Source organism: Salmo salar, chromosome ssa20 (assembly GCF_905237065.1).
Source record: "Salmo salar chromosome ssa20, Ssal_v3.1, whole genome shotgun sequence".
Taxonomy (NCBI): domain Eukaryota; kingdom Metazoa; phylum Chordata; class Actinopteri; order Salmoniformes; family Salmonidae; genus Salmo; species Salmo salar.
The window spans coordinates 81,830,072-81,851,385 of record NC_059461.1 but is presented as its reverse complement, the minus strand read 5'-3'; the positions used below and the strand labels follow the sequence as shown (position 1 = coordinate 81,851,385).

The following is a 21,314-nucleotide window of genomic DNA, read 5'->3' as shown; positions in this document are numbered from 1 at the left end:
GTGACACTATGAGCTGTATGCCAGTGGAAGGGAGGACAGTACCAGTATACCAGTGGAAGGGAGGACAGTACCAGTATGCCAGTGGAAGGGAGGACAGTACCAGTATACCAGTGGAAGGGAGAACAGAACCAGTATACCAGTGGAAGGGAGGACAGTAACAGTATGCTAGTGGAAGGGATGACAGTACCAGTATACCAGTGGAAGGGAGGACAGTACCAGTATACCATTGGAAGGGAGGACAGTACCAGTGTACCAGTGGAAGGTAGTACAGTACCAGTATACCAGTGGAAGGGAGGGCAGTAACAGTATGCCAGTGGAAGGGAGGACAGTACCAGTATGCCAGTGGAAGGGAGGACAGTACCAGTATACCAGTGGAAGGGAGGACAGTAACAGTATGCCAGTGGAAGGGAGGACAGTACCAGTATACCAGTGGAAGAGAGGACAGTAACAGTATGCCAGTGGAAGGGAGGACAGTACCAGTGTACCAGTGGAAGGGAGGACAGTAACAGTATGCCAGTGGAAGGGAGGACAGTACCAGTATACCAATGGAAGGGAGGACAGTAACAGTATGTCAGTGGAAGGGAGGACAGTACCAGTATACCAGTGGAAGGGAGGACAGTAACAGTATGCCAGTGGAAGGGAGGACAGTACCAGTATACCAGTGGAAGGGAGGACAGTAGCAGTATGCCAGTGGAAGGGAGGACAGTACCAGTATACCAGTGGAAGGGAGGACAGTAACAGTATGCCAGTGGAAGGGAGGACAGTAACAGTATACCAGTGGAAGGGAGGACAGTAACAGTATGCCAGTACAAGGGAGGACAGTAACAGTATACCAGTGGAAGGGAGGACAGTACCAGTATACCAGTGGAAGGGAGAGAAGTACCAGTATACCAGTGGAAGGGAGGACAGTAACAGTATACCAGTGGAAGGGAGGACAGTAACAGTATGCCAGTACAAGGGAGGACTGTAACAGTATACCAGTGGAAGGGAGGACAGTAACAGTATACCAGTGGAAGGGAGGACAGTAACAGTATGCCAGTGGAAGGGAGGACAGTAACAGTATGCCAGTACAAGGGAGGACTGTAACAGTATACCAGTGGAAGGGAGGACAGTAACAGTATACCAGTGGAAGGGAGGACAGTAACAGTATGCCAGTGGAAGGGAGGACAGTACCAGTATACCAGTGGAAGGGAGGACAGTAACAGTATGCCAGTGGAAGGGAGGACAGTAACAGTATGCCAGTGGAAGGGAGGACAGTGCCAGTATACCAGTGGAAGGGAGAGAAGTACCAGTATACCAGTGGAAGGGAGGACAGTAACAGTATGCCAGTGGAAGGGAGGACAGTAACAGTATGCCAGTGGAAGGGAGGACAGTAACAGTATGCCAGTGGAAGGGAGGACAGTAACAGTATGCCAGTGGAAGGGAGGACAGTGCCAGTATACCAGTGGAAGGGAGGACAGTAACAGTATGCCAGTGGAAGGGAGGACAGTAACAGTATACCAGTGGAAGGGAGGACAGTACCAGTATACCAGTGGAATGGAGGACAGTAACAGTATACCAGTGGAAGGGAGGACAGTAACAGTATGCCAGTGGAAGGGAGGACAGTACCAGTATACCAGTGGAAGGGAGGACAGTACCAGTATACCAGTGGAAGGGAGGACAGTACCAGTATACCAGTGGATGGGAGGACAGTAACAGTATGCCAGTGGAAGTGAGGACAGTAATAGTATACCAGTGGAAGGTAGGACAGTAACAGTATGCCAGTGGAAGGGAGGACAGTACCAGTATACCAGTGGAAGGGAGGACAGTACCAGTATACCAGTGGAAGGGAGGACAGTAACAGTATGCCAGTGGAAGGGAGGACTGTAACAGTATACCAGTGGAAGGGAGGACAGTACCAGTATACCAGTGGAAGGGAGGACAGTACCAGTATACCAGTGGAAGGGAGGACAGTAACAGTATGCCAGTGGAAGGGAGGACAGTACCAGTATACCAGTGGAAGGGAGGACAGTACCAGAATACCAGTGGAAGGGAGGACAGTAACAGTATGCCAGTGGAAGGGAGGACAGTAACAGTATACCAGTGGAAGGGAGGACAGTAACAGTATACCAGTGGAAGGGAGGACAGTAACAGTATACCAGTGGAAGGGAGGACAGTAACAGTATACCAGTGGAAGGGAGGACAGTACCAGGTGACCCAACTGTGGTTTGTGACTATTATGATTTTCCATTGTAGCCAATTCAACTGCGATAATGAATTATGAGTTTAAATCACTTAATAATTCATAAACAAAATTGATACCAGTAAAATCACTATAATTAATTGGTAGGTCTACTTGTTACTTGTTACTTCTGTGAACGTTCCTAATCTTCCCTCCACATGAGGGAGAGAAATGTGAAAATATCTTCAAAGATATGTGGGTTTTTGGTAACGGAATTACAAGGCAAAAGGCAATATTTCTTAAACTTACAGAAGGTAAACAATTTCTCCAAAACGAAGTCTAAGTGTTGATATTAGTTGGCAGGGATCTTTATGTTATTACATGATTGTGTTTTGATGTATTTCTAAAAAATGTTAAGACTTTTTCAGCTAGATGTTTTCTAAGACCCCTTTTCCATCTGTTTATCCAGAAATCAAAGCCGTCACTTATGCCTCATTTTTAAGATGGAAAATGGTTGAAAAATGTATCAATGCCTTCTTTCCTTAAAATATAGACTCTTAGCTTTTATTAGACACCCAATTTGACATGCTCCTATGAACTTCCCATGTTGATGCCCATGGATCCTTTTACATGGAAATTACCATATACATTCAGATTCTGAGTTTCCAGCTCTTCCAGGGGACATAGAGCTGTGTGTGTAAGAGTGTGTATGTGTGTGTATGTGCGTGTGTACGTGCGTGCGTGCTTGCGTGTGTGTGTGAGTGAGAAAGAGAGATATAATGAGTGAGAGAGGGACACACACAGCTGCCTCACTGATGTCATTGGGAGCAGGTTTCTCCCCGGTCTCCCTCAACCCAAGTCCCCTCCCCCCTCCCTTAACCCTCTCTCCCTCCCCCTCTCTCCTCTTCCGCTCCCTCACCCCCAGCCTGCTTCCTGGCTGTGGAGATGTAATGTTCTAATTGCAGAGTTCCAAACTTCTGACACAACCAATTACACCCAGAGAACAATGAAGAACAAAGGGAGAAAGAGGAGGCAGGGGGAAGACATGGAGAGGGTAATTGAAGGTGAATAGAGAGAGAGAGGGGGGAGGAGGAGAGAGAGATAACTACCCCTTGTCTCTGTCAGCTGTTGGGGAGATGCATGTTTAAGCCATGATGTCAGAGAGATAAGTGTGTGTGTGTGTGTGTGTGTGTGTGTGTGTGTGTGTGTGTGTGTGTGTGTGTGTGTGTGTGTGTGTGTGTCGCTCAGTTACTCAGAAAGATATATGCTGAATAGACAAAGAGATGTGTGTGTGTGAGTGTGTGTGTGTGTGTGTGTCGCTCAGTTACTCAGAAAGATATATGCTGAATAGACAAAGAGATGTGTGTGTGTGTGTGTGTGTGTGTGTGTGTGTGTGTGTGTGTGTGTGTGTGTGTGTGTGTGTGTGTGTGTGTGTGAGTAGGGCTGGGAAATGCCAGGGACCTCACAATATGATATTATCATGTTAATTAGGTACCAATGCAATATGTATTTCGATTCTCACGATTCTATACTGAACAAAAATGTAAACGCAACAGTTTCAAATCAGTAAACTAAAATAAGTGCATTATGCCCTAGTCTATGGATTTACAGTTTAACAGATGCTCTTATCCAGAGGGACTTAAAGTAGTGAATGCATACATTTTGTACCATTTGAACTGGTCTCACATAGTGACATATTCTCTAATACAACGTTGGAGGCGGTTAATGGTAGAGAAATGAACATTAAATTCTCTGGCAACAGCTCTGGTGGACATTCCTGCAGTCAGCATGCCAGTTGTACACTCCCTCAACTTGAGACATCTGTGGCATTGTGTTGTGTGACAGAACTGCACATTTTAGTGGCTTTTATTTGGCCCAGAACAAGATTCACCTGTGTAATGATCATGCTGTTTAGTCAGCTTCTTGATACGCCACAATATTGATATGACACAAAATTTAGAGCATTTTTTTTGTGTGTTTGGCAAATGTCCAGGATCTTTTATTTCAGCTCATGAAACATGGGACCAACACTTTACATGTTGTGTTATATTTATGTTCAGTGTATTATTATATGTTACATTTCCTATGGTATGTATTCATTGGTGGGTCCATCATCCATTTTGAATGATATGTTATGAATTACAGTTCGTATGACATGTTATGGATTGCAAATTCATACATATATTACGAATTGCAATTCATATAGTACGTTACGAATTTGCAAAACGTACGTATGATATGTTACAAATTCCAATTTGTCTAATGTTATCGTGGTGGCTATGTGGCTAACACTAACATTTGGGCTCCCGAGTGGCGCAGCAGTCTAAGGCACTGCATCTCAGTGCTAGAGGCGTCACTACAGACCCTGGTTCAATTCCATACTGTATCACAACTGGCCATGATTGGGAGTCCCATAGGACGGCGCGCAATTGGCCGAGCGTCGTTAGGGTTTGGCTGGTGTAGGCCGTTATTGTAAATAGGAAACTGACTTGCCTAGTTAAATAAAAAATAGATAAAAAATCGTTAGCTAGTGGTTAGGGATTAAGGTTAGGAGTTAAGGTTAGGAGTTAGGTTAGGGATTAAGGTTAGGAGTTAGGTTAGGGATTAAGGTTAGGAGTTAGGTTAGGGATTAAGGTTAGGAGTTAGGTTAGGGATTAAGGTTAGGAGTTAGGTTAGGGATTAAGGTTAGGAGTTAGGTTAGGTATTAAGGTTAGGAGTTAGGTTAGGGATTAAGGTTAGGGATTAAGGTTAGGAGTTAGGTTAGGGATGAAGGTTAGGAGTTAGGTTAAAGTGTTAAGGGTATATATCTGCTGCAGAGAGAGGTTTGATCAGTCATGGAAAGACTGAAGACATGTTGGCTCACTATTTAAAAAGAAGATGGAGAACAAGCTAATGCTACCTAGCAAAAACAAACATATTTCTACAAATCCATACTTGAAGTCAAAGTTTCTATATAATATCATCCAAAATAATATTGCGATATGTGACTGTATCGATTTGCCCCCCATCGCTGTTGTTGAGTATGCTGAATAGAGAAAGAGGTGCTCTGTTGTAACCCTCTGTTGTGATGTGTCCTCCAGTTTTGTGTGTGAGAGTGAGTTTTACTCTGTTGTAACCCTCTGTTGTGATGTGTCCTCCAGTTGTGTGTGTGAGAGTGAGTTTTACTCTGTTGTAACCCTCTGTTGTGATGTGTCCTCCAGTTGTGTGTGTGAGAGTGAGTTTTACTCTGTTGTAACCCTCTGTTGTGATGTGTCCTCCAGTTGTGTGTGTGAGAGTGAGTTTTACTCTGTTGTAACCCACTGTTGTGATGTGTCCTCCAGTTGTGTGTGTGAGAGTGAGTTTTACTCTGTTGTAACCCTCTGTTGTGATGTGTCCTCCAGTTGTGTGTGTGAGAGTGAGTTTTACTCTGTTGTAACCCTCTGTTGTGATGTGTCCTCCAGTTGTGTGTGTGAGAGTGAGTTTTACTCTGTTGTAGCCCTCTGTTGTGATGTGTCCTCCAGTTGTGTGTGTGAGAGTGAGTTTTACTCTGTTGTAGCCCTCTGTTGTGATGTGTCCTCCAGTTGTGTGTGTGAGAGTGAGTTTTACTCTGTTGTAACCCTCTGTTGTGATGTCCTCCAGTTGTGTGTGTGAGAGTGAGTTTTACTCTGTTGTAACCCTCTGTTGTGATGTGTCCTCCAGTTGTGTGTGTGAGAGTGAGTTTTACTCTGTTGTAACCCTCTGTTGTGATGTGTCCTCCAGTTGTGTGTGTGAGAGTGAGTTTTACTCTGTTGTAACCCTCTGTTGTGATGTGTCCTCCAGTTGTGTGTGTGAGAGTGAGTTTTACTCTGTTGTAACCCTCTGTTGTGATGTGTCCTCCAGTTGTGCACGTATCGGCTCATCTGGTCAACGTGGTCAATTTCAGCGTCAGGTACTCAGAAGACTTCCCTTCTCTCAACGTTGCACGCTACAGGGGAGAGGTAAGATGTGCACTCTCACACACACACACTCACACACAACCTGTGTTAACCTGCGGTTGTCTTCCCCAGGACCCCAGACTCATCATTCTGACTACAGGTGAGTCTGCCGGGGTTCCCCTATAATAAACTGGACTGTTTCACAGGTGGGTTGGCTAGCCAAGGGGCGTGGACAGCATTTTGGTCTTGGTTCCATATGTGTTTCCATGGTAACCATAAACTGATGAATGTGTTTGAGATTAGGGTGGCGCTATGCCAAGAAGAGAGGGGGAACTCTGTCTTTCTGCCAGTACTAGACACTACACACACACACACACACACACACACACACACACACACACACACACACACACACACACACACACACACACACACACACACACACACACACACACACACACACACACATACACACACAGTGTTGCACAGCTAACCTTGTGGACACACACAATTCAGTCCCATTCAAAATCCTATTTTCCCTAACCCCTAAAGCTAACCCTAACCTTAACCCAAAAACCTAACCTTAACACTAAACCTAACCCTAGCTCCTAACCCTAACCCTTAACCGAATTCTAACCTTTAGACTAATTCTAACCTTAACCCTAAACCCCATACAAATAGCATTTGACCTTAAGGGGACCAACAAAATGTCCCCAGTTGGTCAAATTTTTGTTTGTTTACTATTCTTGTGGGGACTTCTTAAATATGTCCACACACACACACACACACACACACACACACACACACACACACACACACACACACACACACACACACACACACACACACACACACACACACACACACACACACACGCAAAAAGGTCACACTTTATTTGGATAGATTGGATTTTCCATTTGTTGATGCTCTGCTTGCTAACGTTATGGTTAGGGCTAGGGCTAGGTTTAGAATAAGGGTTAGGGTAAAGGTTACATTTAAAGCCAATTTATGCTAGAGCCAGAAATGTGGTCGGAGGCTCCATATGGAGGGTGTGACACAATTGCGGAGCTTCCAGAGGCATGCAGAGGCCAAATTGAGCTCCGTACTGCATCGCCGTACGTTGCCCAAATTTTTCAACAATGCGGAGGGCTCGATATAGCTCCGTATAGCTCCGTATTGGCATGACTGGTTGACAGTAGGTGGAGGCAGAAGGTCCAGTATAAACACAAACTCACTTCCTTGACAGCTTCCTTGAAAACAGCTCTGCTCAGCCAAGCACAAGAATATACAGTTGAAGTCGGAAGTTACACTTAGGTTGGAGTCATTAAAACTCGTTTTTCAACCACTCCACAAATTTCTTGTCAACAAAATATAGTTTTGGCAAGTCGGTTAGGACATCTACTTTGTGCATGACACAAGTAATTTTTCCAACAATTGTTTACAGACAGATTATTTTACTTATAATTCACTGTATCACAATTCCAGTGGGTCAGAAGTTAACATACACTAAGTTGACTGTGCCTTTAAACAGCTTGGAAAATTCCAGAAAATGATGTCATGGTTTTAGAAGCTTCTGATAGGCTAATTGACATAATTTGAGTCAATTGGAGGTGTACCTGTGGATGTATTTCAAGGCCTACCTTCAAACTCAGTGCCTCTTTGCTTGACATCATGGGAAAATCAAAAGAAATCAGCCAAGACCTCAGAAAAAAAATTGTAGACCTCCACAAGTCTGGTTCATCCTTGGGAGCAATTTCCAAATGCCTGAAGGTACCACGTTTATCTGTACAAACAATAGTATGCAAGTATAAACACCATGGGACCACGCAGCCATCATACCGCTCAGGAAGGAGACACATTCAGTCTCCTAGAGATGAACGTACTTTGGTGCAAAAAGTGCAAATCAATCCCAGAACAACAGCAAAGGACCTTGTGAATATGCTGGAGGAAACAGGTACAAAGTATCTATATCCACTGTAAAACGAGTCCTATATCAACATAACCTGAATGGCCGCTCATCAAGGAAGAAGCCACTGCTCCAAAACCGCCATAAAAAAGCCAGACTACGGTTTGCAACTGCACATGGGGACAAAGATCATACTTTTTGGAGAAATGTCCTCTGGTCTGATGAAACAAAAATAGAACTGTTTGGCCATAATGACCATCATTATGTTTGGAGGAAAAAGGGGGAGGCTTGCAAGCCGAAGAACACCATCCCAACCGTGAAGCACGGGGGTGGCAGCATCATGTTGTGGGGGTGCTTTGCTGCAGGAGGGACAGGTGCACAGCACAAAATAGATGGCATCATGAGGAAGCAAAATTATGTGGATATATTGAAGCAACATCTCAAGACAGTCAGGAAGTTAAAGCTTGGTCGCAAATGGGTCTTCCAAATGGACAATGACCCCAAGCATACTTCCAAAGTTGTGGCAAAATGGCTTAAGGACAACACAATCAAGGTATTGGAGTGGCCATCACAAAGCCCTGACCTCAATTCTATAGAACATTTGTGGGCAGAACTGAAAAAGCGTGTGCGAGCAAGGAGGCCTACAAACCTGACTCAGTTACACCAGCTTTGTCAGGAGGGATGGGCCACAATTCACCCAACTTATTGTGGGAAGCTTGTGGAAGGCTACCCAAAACGTTTGACCCAAGTTAAACAATTTAAAGGCAATGCTACCAAATACTAATTGAGTCTGTGTAAACTTCTGACCCACTGGGAATGTGATGAAAGAAATAAAAGCTGAAATAAATCATTCTCTCTACTATTATTCTGACATTTCACAGGAATTGTGAAAAACGGAGTTTAAATGTACTTGGCTAAGGTGTATGTAAACTTCTGACTTCAACTGTACATGCCCAGACTTCTGCATAGGCCGTATGACAGTAAATGCTGCCTCTGCAGAAAAAAGGCTTCTGCAGAAGAGAGTAAAATGCCTCTGCAGACGGATTAACCATGCAGAGCCTTTTTATGGTTAGGATAAGGGGTTAAGGTTAAGGTTAGAGCTAGGGTTAGTAGATAGTTAGTTGAAATGTTAATGACAGTCTGTAGACCATCTACAGATGGACTATCCAAATAAAATGTTACCTTCAAAACAGCCCAAACTAATCACACATTGTCTAGCTCACTTCCGGGTAGTCTAGTCTGAAAACTTTCCCTATCCCCTTCCTGGTAGTCTAGTCCAGTCCGAAAAATGTAGCTAGCCCACTTCCTGGTAGTGTAGTCCAGTCTGAAAACCTTCCCTATTCCCTTCCTGGTAGTGTAGTCCAGTCTGAAAACCTTCCCTATTCCCTTCCTGGTAGTCTAGTCCAGTCTGAAAACCTTCCCTATTCCCTTCCTGGTAGTCTAGTCCAGTCTGAAAACCTTCCCTATTCTCTTCCTGGTAGTCTAGTCCAGTCTGAAAACCTCCCTATTCCCTTCCTGGTAGTCTAGTCCAGTCTGAAAACCTTCCCTATTCCCTTGCCCAACTATCTAACACAACAAATAAGGATGTCATCACAGTTTTGTCTCTGTTCTCTGATTGGTTAATCATTTTATGACTCTCTCTCTGTTCTGTGATTGGTTATTCATGTTATCAATCTGTCTCTCTGTTCTCTGATTGGTTAATAATGTTATGACTCTGTCTTTGTTCATTAATTGGTTATTAATTATATAAATCCGTCTCTCTTTCTTCATTAATTGGTTATTAATTATATTAATCAGTCTCTCTGTTCTTTGATTGGTTAATTATGTTATGACTCTGTCTCTTTGTTCACTGAATGTTTATTAATGTTATGAATCTGTCTCTTTGTTATGAATCTGTCACTTTGTTCTCTGATTGGTTAATAATGTTATAACTCTTGTCTCTCTGTTCTCTGATTGGTGGATGTGGTTTAGTCCCGGGGATCACTGGTATCCTATTGGTCCTCATCCTCTTCCTGATGTTCACTGCCTCTTCCTACTGTATCAGGTAAAACTCTTAAGTTACCCTGGACAAGAGCGTCTGCTAAATTACTTAAATGTGTGTCTGTCAGTCTTAGATGGCCAGGATAAAGGGACCAACTACCAGCGTGGCCAAACCTATGTCATTACCGAGGTCACAGGGGGCGGCAAGGAGAGGTCCTGTGCTTTGATTTAGACTGGGTCCTGATTGTGGTGTCCTCTGCCTTGCTTGTTGTAATTTAATGCAGGATCAGAGGCATGTCCACTTAAGCCTTAGGTCAGCACCTGTGTGTGTGTGTGTGTGTGTGTGTGTGTGTGTGTGTGTGTGTGTGTGTGTGTGTGTGTGTGTGTGTGTGTGTGTGTGTGTGTGTGTGTGTGTGTGTGTGTGTGTGTGTGTGTGTGTGTGTGTGTGTGTGTGTAGAGGGTGTGGGTGTGAGTCCCAGTACTGTAGGGAGACACTGATGTTCAAAGGGTGATGTGGTCATATGTGTGGATGTTCAGAGCGTTCTTGGAGGGAGACTGTTGTTTGGTGTAAGTTGTGTTTATTGGGGGTCGTTGTCTGTAATAACCTTGCTAATTGTGACAGCCCTACTCATGCGGCGCACACACACACACACACACACACACACACACACACACACACACACACACACACACACACACACACACACACACACACACACACACACACACACACACACACACACACACACACACACACACTGTCCTGCCCTCCACTGGTTTAAAAGACCCTGTAAGTTAAAAGGCGTGGCTCTTCATGTCTTCAGTTATGCTCTGACCTCTCTCTCTCTCGCTCTTCTCCTGGATAATTTCTCTCTCTTTGTCTGCTTTTCTCCAACACTCGTATCTCCCTGTAATTCCACAGCACTCCCTAAAATAGTTTTTCTGCAGAAAATGTGAAAATATGCCGTTGTGGACCTTGTGGTAATCTGATGTATGAAGATATGTGGTGATGTTAATGAGACTTTACAGTAATCTGATGTATCATATCATCATGTTTGTGGAATGTGTTTCAGGGTGTCCAACTATGAGATATTCTGGTACACCCACAACCTCTTCATAGTGTTCTACATCATACTGATTGTGCATGTGGTCGGGTAAGTTAACTTATCGCCTTTGGTATGGGGACTATGTGGCTGTGGCTGTGTGTGTGTGTGTGTGTGTGTGTGTCTGATTGAAGGTGTCAGCATGCTTCAGTTAGGCTGGTGCCTAGCCAAACTCGGCTAGCCGAACCAAACAAGTGTGCTCGCATCCTCCTTTAAAAGACCTTCGCTTGAAGTTTGACGAAAAAGCATCAATAGTTATGTTTGTCCATCTTGAGACATTGTAGCCAGCATACACACAAGATCTACAATGCATTCGGAAAGTATTCAGACTCCTTGACTTTTTCCACATTTTGTTATGTTACAGCCTTATTCTAAAATGGATGAAATAGATAAAAAATCTCATCAAACTACACACAATACCCCATAATGACAAAGAACAAACTTTTTTTTCTCGATATTTTTGCAAATGTATTAAAAATTAAAAACAGATATACCTTAATTACATAGGTACTCAGAGCCTTTGCTATGAGATTCGAAATTTAGACTCGAAATTGAGCTTAGGTGCATCCTGTTTCCATTGATCACCCTTTAAAGGTTTCTACAACTTGATTGGAGTCCACCTGTGGTAAATTCAATTGATTGGACATGATTTGGAAAGTCACACACCTGTCTATATAAGGTCCCAAAGTTGACAATGCACGTCAGAGCAAAAACCAAGTCATGAGGTTCAACGAATTGTCCGTAGAGCTCCGAGACAGGATTATGTTGAGGCACAGATCTGGGGAAGGGTACCCAAAAGATTATTCAGCATTAAAGTTCCCCAAGAACACAGTGGCCTCCATCATTCTTAAATGGAAGAAGTTTGGAACCCCCAAGACTCTTCCTAGAGCTGGCCACCCGGACAAACTGAGCAATCAGGGGAGAAGGGCCTTCATCAGGGAGGTGCCCAAGAACCCGATGGTCACTCTGACAGAGCTCCAGAGTTCCGTTGTGGAGATGGGAGAACCTTCCAGAAGGACAACCATCTCTGCAGCACTCTGCCAATCAGGCCTTTGTGGTAGAGTGGCCAGACGGAAGCCACTCCTCAGTAAAAGGCACGTGACAGCCCACTTGGAGTTTACCAAAAGCCATCTAAAGGATTCAGACAATGAGAAACCAGATTCTTTGGTCTGATGGAACCAAGATTGAACTCTTTGGCCTGAATGCCAAGTATCACGTCTGGAGGAAACCTGCCACCATCCCTACAGTGAAGCAGAGACTTGCTTTCAGCGGCAGGGACTGAGAGACCAGTCAGGATCGAGGGAAAGATGAACGGAGCAAAGTACAACGAGATCCTTGATGAAAACCTGCTCCAGAGTGCTCAGCATCTCATACTGGGGTGAAGGTTCACCTTCCAACCGGATAACAACCCTAAGCACACAGCCAAGACAATGCAGGAGTAGCTTCGGGACAAGTCTCTGAATGTCCTTTAGTGACCCAGCCAGACTTGAACCCGATCCAACATCTCAGGAGAGACCTGAAAATAGCTGTGCAGCGACGCTCCCCATCCCACCTGACAGAGCTTGGGAGGATCTACAGAGAAGAATGGGAGAAAATCCCCAAATACAGGTGTGCCAAGCCCTTCCGAACTGTTTCGGCTGGGAAGCATGAGGACGCCTTGATTAACTTCATACGACACCAATCCCGTTAGCGGGATTGAGTTCGACAATAACCAGTGAAAAATCAGAGCGCCAAATTCAAAACCACAAATCGAATAATTTCAATTTCTCAAACATGCGACTATTTTACACCATTTTAAAGATACACTTCTCCTGAATCGAACCACGTTGTCCGATTTAAAAAAGGCTTTACAGCGAAAGAAAAACATTAGATTATGTTAGGAGAGTACATAGACAAAAGTAACCACACAGCCATTTTCCAAGCAACTAGATGCATCACAAATACCCAAAATACAGCTAAATGAAGCACTAACCTTTGACGATCTTCATCAGATGACACTCCTAGGACATCATGTTACACAATACATGCATTTTTTGTTCGATAAAGTTCATATTTATATCCAAAAACAGCATTTTACATTGGCGCGTGACATTCAGAAAATATTTTGCCTCCAATACTGCCGGTGAATCAGCACAACAATTTACAAAAATAATCATCATAAACGTTGATAAAATATTAAACTGTTCAAAGAATTATAGATGAACATCTCCTTTATGCAAACGCTGTGACAGATTTCAAAAAAGCTTCACGAGGAAAGCACACTTTGCAATAATCTGAGTACTGCGCTCAGAAAAATACACTAGGCAATACAGATACCCGCCATTTTGGAGTCATCTAAAATCATAAATAGCATTACAAATATTCACTTACCTTTGATGATCTTCATCAGAAGGCACTTCCAAGAATCCCAGGTCCACAATAAATGTTGTTTTGTTCGATAAAGTCCATAATTTATGTCCAAATAGCTCCTTGTTGTTAGCGCGTTCAGTTAGCTACTCCAAATGTAGGAAGCGCGCGGAAAATGTCACGACGACAAGTAAAAAAAGTTCTATTTACGTCCGTTCAAACATGTCAAACGTTGTATAGCATCAATCTTTAGGACCTTTTTCACTTAGAACTTCAATAATATTGCAACCGGACGATTCCATTGTCTTGAAAAACGTTTTGGAACACAGCTACCTCCTCACGTCAATGCGCGCCAATGAACTGATGTCCTTCCCTGAGTCAACAACTTCCCCAACTTCTTGTTCGCTCTCTGTTCACTGCAAAAGGCTGAAACAAGGTTCTAAAGACTGTTGACATCTAGTGGAAGCCTTAGGAAGTGCTAAATGAATCCTTAGTCACTGTGTGTTCGATAGGCAATGACTTGGAAAGATTCCACGCATCGGATTTCCACTTCCTGGTAGGATTTTTCTCAGGTTTTTGCCTGCCATATGAGTTCTGTTATACTCACAGACATCATTCAAACCGTTTTAGAAACTTCAGAGTGTTTTCTATCCACATCTACTAATAATATGCATATCCTAGCTGCTGAGTTTGAGTAGGAGGCAGTTTAATATGGGCACGTATTTCATCCGAAAGTGACAATACTGCCCCCTATGCGATTGGTGTCGTAAGAGGGGTTAGTCTTGACAGAGTAGTACTATCAGTATGTTTTCATAGTGTTGGATACAGAGAGGTATAGAATGCATTTTAATGGCATTACTATCATACTATTGCATCAGTCCAGACAGAGCTGACGTTGAGCTGTCCCAATCAGGTCCTCTCAGCCACCAGGGATACATTACAGTCGTAGTAACACACTGACACATTCACTTTGTTACTCAACTCTACTGCCCCAGGTTAACACAGACCCACACACATGCACCTGTAGACTTTTAGAATCTTCAGAGCCGGAATGTTGTGTTCGTCTTCTTTATCATCATCATCATCATCATCTTTTCTCACTCTTTTTCATCCAATAGTGGTGCTCTGAAGTACCAGACCAACTTTGAGGCCCACCCCCCTGGCTGCCTCAGAGCTAATCAGACTAACCCGGAGGAGTCAGGACAGGCTGAAGGAGATGGATGGAGCTGCAGGGAGGAGGCTCGGTTCCAACCCAACTCTCCTGAGGTGTGTGTAATGTGTGTGGGGGGGGGGGCGTGATTGGAGTGTATGGGAGGATGGGGGTGAGGAGGAGTGATAGGGGTGTAGGGGAGGATGGGGGTGTAGGGGAGGATGGGAGGTAAGTTGGAGTGAGGGGTGTAGGGGAGGATGGGGGTGAGGTGGAGTAATGGGGTGTAGGGGAGGATGGGAGTGAGGTGGAGTAATGGGGTGTAGGGGAGGATGGGGTGAGTTGGAGTAATGGGGTGTAGGGGAGGATGGGGGTGAGGTGGAGTAATGGGGTGTAGGGGAGGATGGGGTGAGGTGGAGTAATGGGGTGTAGGGGAGGATGGGGTGAGGTGGAGTAATGGGGTGTAGGGGAGGATGGGAGTGAGGTGGAGTAATGGGGTGTAGGGGAGGATGGGGTGAGTTGGAGTAATGGGGTGTAGGGGAGGATGGGGGTGAGGTGGAGTAATGGGGTGTAGGGGAGGATGGGGTGAGGTGGAGTAATGGGGTGTAGGGGAGGATGGGGTGAGGTGGAGTAATGGGGTGTAGGGGAGGATGGGAGTGAGGTGGAGTAATGGGGTGTAGGGGAGGATGGGGTTAGTTGGAGTGAGGGGTGTAGGGGAGGATGGGGTGAGGTGGTGTAATGGGGTGTAGGGGAGGATGGGGTGAGGTGGAGTAATGGGGTGTAGGGGAGGATGGGGTGAGGTGGAGTGAGGGGTGTAGGGGAGGATGGGGTGAGGTGGAGTAATGGGGTGTAGGGGAGGAAGGGGGTGAGGTGGAGTAATGGGGTGTAGGGGAGGATGGGAGTGAGGTGGAGTAATGGGGTGTAGGGGAGGATGGGAGTGAGGTGGAGTGATAGGGGTGTAGGGGAGGATGGGGGTGAGGAGGGGTGAGGGGTGTAGGGGAGGATGGAGGTGAGGTGGAGTAATGGGGTGTAGGGGAGGATGGGGGTGAGGAGGAGTGAGGGGTGTATGGGAGGATGGGAGTGAGGTGGAGTGATAGGGGTGTAGGGGAGGATGGGGGTGAGGGGGAGTAATGGGGTGTAGGGGAGGATGGGGGTGAGGAGGAGTGAGGGGTGTAGGGGAGGATGGGGGTGAGGAGGAGTGATGGGTGTAGGGCGGATGGGGGTGAGGGGCGTAATGGGGTGTAGGGGAGGATGGGGGTGAGGAGGAGTGAAGGGTGTAGGGGAGGATGGGGGTGAGGGGAGTAATGGGGTGTAGGGGAGGACGGGGTTAGTTGGAGTGAGGGGTGTAGGGGAGGATGGGGGTGAGGAGGAGTGAGCGGTGTAGGGGAGGATGGGGGTGAGGTGGAGTGATAGGGGTGTAGGGGAGGATGGGGGTGAGGAGGAGTGAGGGGTGTAGGGGAGGATGGGGGTGAGGTGGAGTGAGGGGTGTAGGGGAGGATGGGGGTGAGGTGGAATGATAGGGGTGTAGGGGAGGATGGGGGTGAGGGGGAGTGATAGGGGTGTAGGGGAGGATGGGGTGAGGAGGAGTGAGGGGTGTAGGGGAGGATGGGGGTGAGGTGGAGTGATGGGGTGTAGGGGAGGATGGGGGTGAGGAGGAGTGATGGGTGTAGGGGCGGATGGGGGTGAGGGGGAGTGATAGGGGTGTAGGGGAGGATGGGGTGAGGTGGAGTGATAGGGGTGTAGGGGAGGATGGGGGTGAGGTGGGGTGATAGGGGTGTAGGGGAGGATGGGGGTGAGGTGGAGTAATGGGGTGTAGGGGAGGATGGGGTTAGTTGGAGTGAGGGGTGTAGGGGAGGATGGGGTGAGGTGGAGTAATGGGGTGTAGGGGAGGAAGGGGGTGAGGTGGAGTAATGGGGTGTAGGGGAGGATGGGAGTGAGGTGGAGTAATGGGGTGTAGGGGAGGATGGGAGTGAGGTGGAGTGATAGGGGTGTAGGGGAGGATGGGGGTGAGGAGGGGTGAGGGGTGTAGGGGAGGATGGAGGTGAGGTGGAGTAATGGGGTGTAGGGGAGGATGGGGGTGAGGAGGAGTGAGGGGTGTATGGGAGGATGGGAGTGAGGTGGAGTGATAGGGGTGTAGGGGAGGATGGGGGTGAGGGGGAGTAATGGGGTGTAGGGGAGGATGGGGGTGAGGAGGAGTGAGGGGTGTAGGGGAGGATGGGGGTGAGGAGGAGTGATGGGTGTAGGGGCGGATGGGGTGAGGGGGCGTAATGGGGTGTAGGGGAGGATGGGGGTGAGGAGGAGTGAGGGGTGTAGGGGAGGATGGGGGTGAGGGGGAGTAATGGGGTGTAGGGGAGGATGGGGTTAGTTGGAGTGAGGGGTGTAGGGGAGGATGGGGGTGAGGAGGAGTGAGCGGTGTGGGGGAGGATGGGGGTGAGGTGGAGTGATAGGGGTGTAGGGGAGGATGGGGGTGAGGAGGAGTGAGGGGTGTAGGGGAGGATGGGGGTGAGGTGGAGTGAGGGGTGTAGGGGAGGATGGGGGTGAGGTGGAGTGATAGGGGTGTAGGGGAGGATGGGGTGAGGGGGAGTGATAGGGGTGTAGGGGAGGATGGGGTGAGGAGGAGTGAGGGGTGTAGGGGAGGATGGGGGTGAGGTGGAGTGATGGGGTGTAGGGGAGGATGGGGGTGAGGAGGAGTGATGGGTGTAGGGGCGGATGGGGGTGAGGGGGAGTGATAGGGGTGTAGGGGAGGATGGGGGTGAGGTGGGGTGATAGGGGTGTAGGGGAGGATGGGGGTGAGGTGGAGTGATAGGGGTGTAGGGGAGGATGGGGGTGAGGTGGAGTAAGGGGTGTAGGGGAGGATGGGAGGTAGGGGAGGGGTGAAGGCCTCTCTGTGTGCACATGCTTGTTAAGTGCCAGTGTTGTCTCATAAAATCAAATCTCTGGACTTACCTCTCCCTGGCTGGGAGTAATTAGTGTGTGTGTGCGTGTGTGTGCGTGTGTTTGTGTGTGTGTGTGTGTGTGTGTGTGTGTGCGTGTGTGTGAGCGCATGTGTGCATGTGTGTGCGTGCGTGTGTGTGCGTGCGTGTGTGTGCGTGTGTGTGTGTGTGTGTGTGTGCGCGTGTGTGTGTGTGTGTGTGTGTGTGTGTGCGTGTGTGTGCGTGTAGACCTGGCTGTGGGTGTCTGGTCCTCTGTGTCTCTACTGTGCTGAGAGGCTATATCGTTACATTCGGAGCAACTCCCCCGTCACCATAGTTGCTGTCGTCAGGCATCCCTGTGACGTCATCGAGCTGCGCATGCTGAAGAAGGACTTTAAAGCCTACCCGGGGCAGGTGAGTGACAGGTAGAGAGTTACTATAGTAACCACACTGTGGCGTGGCTCTGGACTAAGTTAGCAGTAAGGTAACACTTACTCTGCCATATTACTAACACCTCAACCAAAGTAGCAGAAAGGTAGTAGTTTCTGCCATATTACTAACCTGAGATCTGAACAAAGTCTCAAGTATGGAGATTTCTGTCAAAATGTTAGTATTGAGTCACTAACAAAAGATGTGTTGTGCAAATATAGAATGCAACTTTTAAATAAAAATCACAGTCTGTAAATATGCCCATATTGTTTCACAAACATAGGAATCTATCTCCATATTCAAGGGGTCGGGGCGAGGGAATGGTCTGGAATCTGCTGGGGTGAGGGATGGGGCGAGGGAATGGATTGGAATCTGTTGGGGTGAGGGAATGGTCTGGAATCTGTTGGGGCGAGGGATGGGGCGAGGGAATGGATTGGAATCTGTTGGGGTGAGGGAATGGTTTGGAATCTGTAGGGGCGAGGGAATGGTCTGGAATTTGGTGGGGCGAGGGAATGGTCTGGAATCTGGTGGGGCGAGGGAATGGTCTGGAATCTGGTGGGGCGAGGGAATGGTCTGGAATCTGTTGGGGCGAGGGAATGGTTTGGAATCTGGTGGGGCGAGGGAATGGATTGGAATCTGTTGGGGCGAGGGAATGGTCTGGAATCTTTTGGGGTGAGGGATGGGGCGAGGGAATGGATTGGAATCTGTTGGGGTGAGGGAATGGTCTGGAATCTGTTGGGGCGAGGGATGGGGCGAGGGAATGGATTGGAATCTGTTGGGGCGAGGGAATGGTCTGGAATTTGGTGGGGCGAGGGAATGGTCTGGAATCTGGTGGGGCGAGGGAATGGTCTGGAATCTGTTGGGGTGAGGGAATGGTCTGGAATCTGTTGGGGCGAGGGAATGGTCTGGAATCTGTTGGGGTGAGGGAATGGTCTGGAATCTGTTGGGGTGAGGGAATGGTCTGGAATCTGTTGGGGCGAGGGAATGGTCTGGAATCTGTTGGGGCGAGGGAATGGTTTGGAACCTGTTGGGGCGAGGGAATGGTTTGGAATCTGGTGGGGCGAGGGAATGGTCTGGAATCTGTTGGGGCGAGGGAATAGTCTGGAATCTGTTGGGGCGAGGGAATGGTTTGGAATCTGGTGGGGCGAGGGAATGGTTTGGAATCTGTTGGGGCGAAGGAATGGTTTGGAATCTGGTGGGGCGAGGGAATGGATTGGAATCTGTTGGGGCGAGGGAATGGTCTGGAATCTGTTGGGGTGAGGGATGGGGCGAGGGAATGGATTGGAATCTGTTGGGGTGAGGGAATGGTCTGGAATCTGTTGGGGCGAGGGAATGGATTAGAATCTGTTGGGGTGAGGGAATGGTTTGGAATCTTTTGGGGCGAGGGAATGGTCTGGAATTTGGTGGGGCGAGGGAATGGTCTGGAATCTGGTGGGGCGAGAGAATGGTCTGGAATCTGTTGGGGTGAGGGAATGGTCTGGAATCTGTTGGGGCGAGGGAATGGTCTGGAATCTGTTGGGGTGAGGGAATGGTCTGGAATCTGTTGGGGCGAGGGAATGGTCTGGAATCTGTTGGGGCGAGGGAATGGTCTGGAATCTGTTGGGGCGAGGGAATGGTCTGGAATCTGTTGGGGCGAGGGAATGGTTTGGAATCTGGTGGGGCGAGGGAATGGTCTGGAATCTGATGGGGCGAGGGAAAGGTTTGGAATCTGGTGGGGCGAGGGAATGGTCTGGAATCTGGTGGGGCGAGGGAATGGTTTGGAATCTGGTGGGGCGAGGGAATGGTCTGGAATCTGGTGGGGCGAGGGAATGGTCTGGAATCTGTTGGGGCGAGGGAATGGTTTGGAACCTGTTGGGGCGAGGGAATGGTTTGGAATCTGGTGGGGCGAGGGAATGGTCTGGAATCTGTTGGGGCGAGGGAATGGTTTGGAACCTGTTGGGGCGAGGGAATGGTTTGGAATCTGGTGGGGCGAGGGAATGGTCTGGAATCTGGTGGGGCGAGGGAATGGTTTGGAACCTGTTGGGGCGAGGGAATGGTTTGGAATCTGGTGGGGCGAGGGAATGGTCTGGAATCTGGTGGGGCGAGGGAATGGTCTGGAATCTGGTGGGGCGAGGGAATGGTTTGGAATCTGGTGGGGCGAGGGAATGGTCTGGAATCTGGTGGGGCGAGGGAATGGTTTGGAATCTGGTGGGGCGAGGGAATGGTCTGGAATCTGTTGGGGCGAGGGAATGGTCTGGAATCTGGTGGGGCGAGGGAATGGTCTGGAATCTGGTGGGGCGAGGGAATGGTCTGGAATCTGTTGGGGCGAGGGAATGGTCTGGAATCTGGTGGGGCGAGGGAATGGTTTGGAATCTGGTGGGGCGAGGGAATGGTCTGGAATCTGTTGGGGCGAGGGAATGGTCTGGAATCTGGTGGGGCGAGGGAAAGGTTTGGAATCTGGCAGTAGTCATGAGTAGAACTGCTGTAGGGTTTAAGATTTGATTTTTTTCTCTGTCTATTTTCTCCCTCTGTCTTTTCTCCTTCTCCTCATCCTTTCTCAGTACATTGTACTAAACTGTCCCAGTGTGTCATCATTTGAAAACCATCCCTTCACTCTGACTGCGGTAAGTTGGTCCAGTTGGTTTTTCTCACAAATCAAACAACAAATGTGCAGATCGAGGTCTACTGATCAGCTAGAGGCTTCCTCACACACAGTGCAAGATATCAATTCACCATGCTTTCTCTTCATACCTCAAACATGACATCATACTCACATCTAAAGGCACGTGCTACAACCTAACTTTTTACCCCCTGGTACACGTGAAGTTCTCTCTCTCTGAGGCCCCTTGGCTCCAGTTCTCTCATTGATGTGGAGGCAGGGGGTTAGGGTTAGGGTTAAGCTGGTAGATTGACAGATGACACTTTAAATCCCTCATACATCAGCTACAGTTCTTTATCAATTTTCCAGAAGTCAAATGATTGTTCTGGAATAAGAGACAAACCAACAGGGCTTTACTTCAGCAACCTGATCCACTCCTTTTGAGGAGCGCGCGCACGTACACACATCATATACACACATCATATACACACATCATATACACAGACACACACACACACACACACACACACACACACACACACACACACACACACACACACACACACACACACACACACACACACACACACACACACACACACACACACACACACACACACACACACACACACACACACACACACACACACACACAATGTACATGCACATTGCTTTCCTGTTGGCAGACAGTGTTACTGCCCTCAGGGGTCTGTCTGCTCTTTGTCAGTGATTCTGTACCCTGCTACAACCCCCCAAAAAACACCAGGCCGAGGCACGCTCAGTGTGTGTGTGTGTGTGTGTGTGTGTGTGTGTGTGTGTGTGTGTGTGTGTGTGTGTGTGTGTGTGTGTGTGTGTGTGT

The 21,314-nt window shown here is 47.7% G+C and overlaps 1 protein-coding gene across 3 annotated transcripts in view; it reads left to right on the top strand.

Annotated features, from left to right (window-relative positions):
- Positions 1-21,314, top strand: part of nox4 (NADPH oxidase 4) — a 176,093-nt gene that overhangs the window by 53,590 nt on the left and 101,189 nt on the right. For all 3 annotated transcript variants that reach the window (XM_045704003.1, XM_014163465.2, XM_045704002.1), the window contains 7 exons: positions 6,020-6,117; positions 6,187-6,214; positions 9,932-10,004; positions 11,014-11,094; positions 14,508-14,655; positions 17,698-17,862; positions 20,418-20,480. In XM_045704003.1, the coding sequence (XP_045559959.1) occupies positions 6,020-6,117; positions 6,187-6,214; positions 9,932-10,004; positions 11,014-11,094; positions 14,508-14,655; positions 17,698-17,862; positions 20,418-20,480 (656 nt within the window). The remainder of the gene's footprint in view (positions 1-6,019; positions 6,118-6,186; positions 6,215-9,931; positions 10,005-11,013; positions 11,095-14,507; positions 14,656-17,697; positions 17,863-20,417; positions 20,481-21,314) is intronic.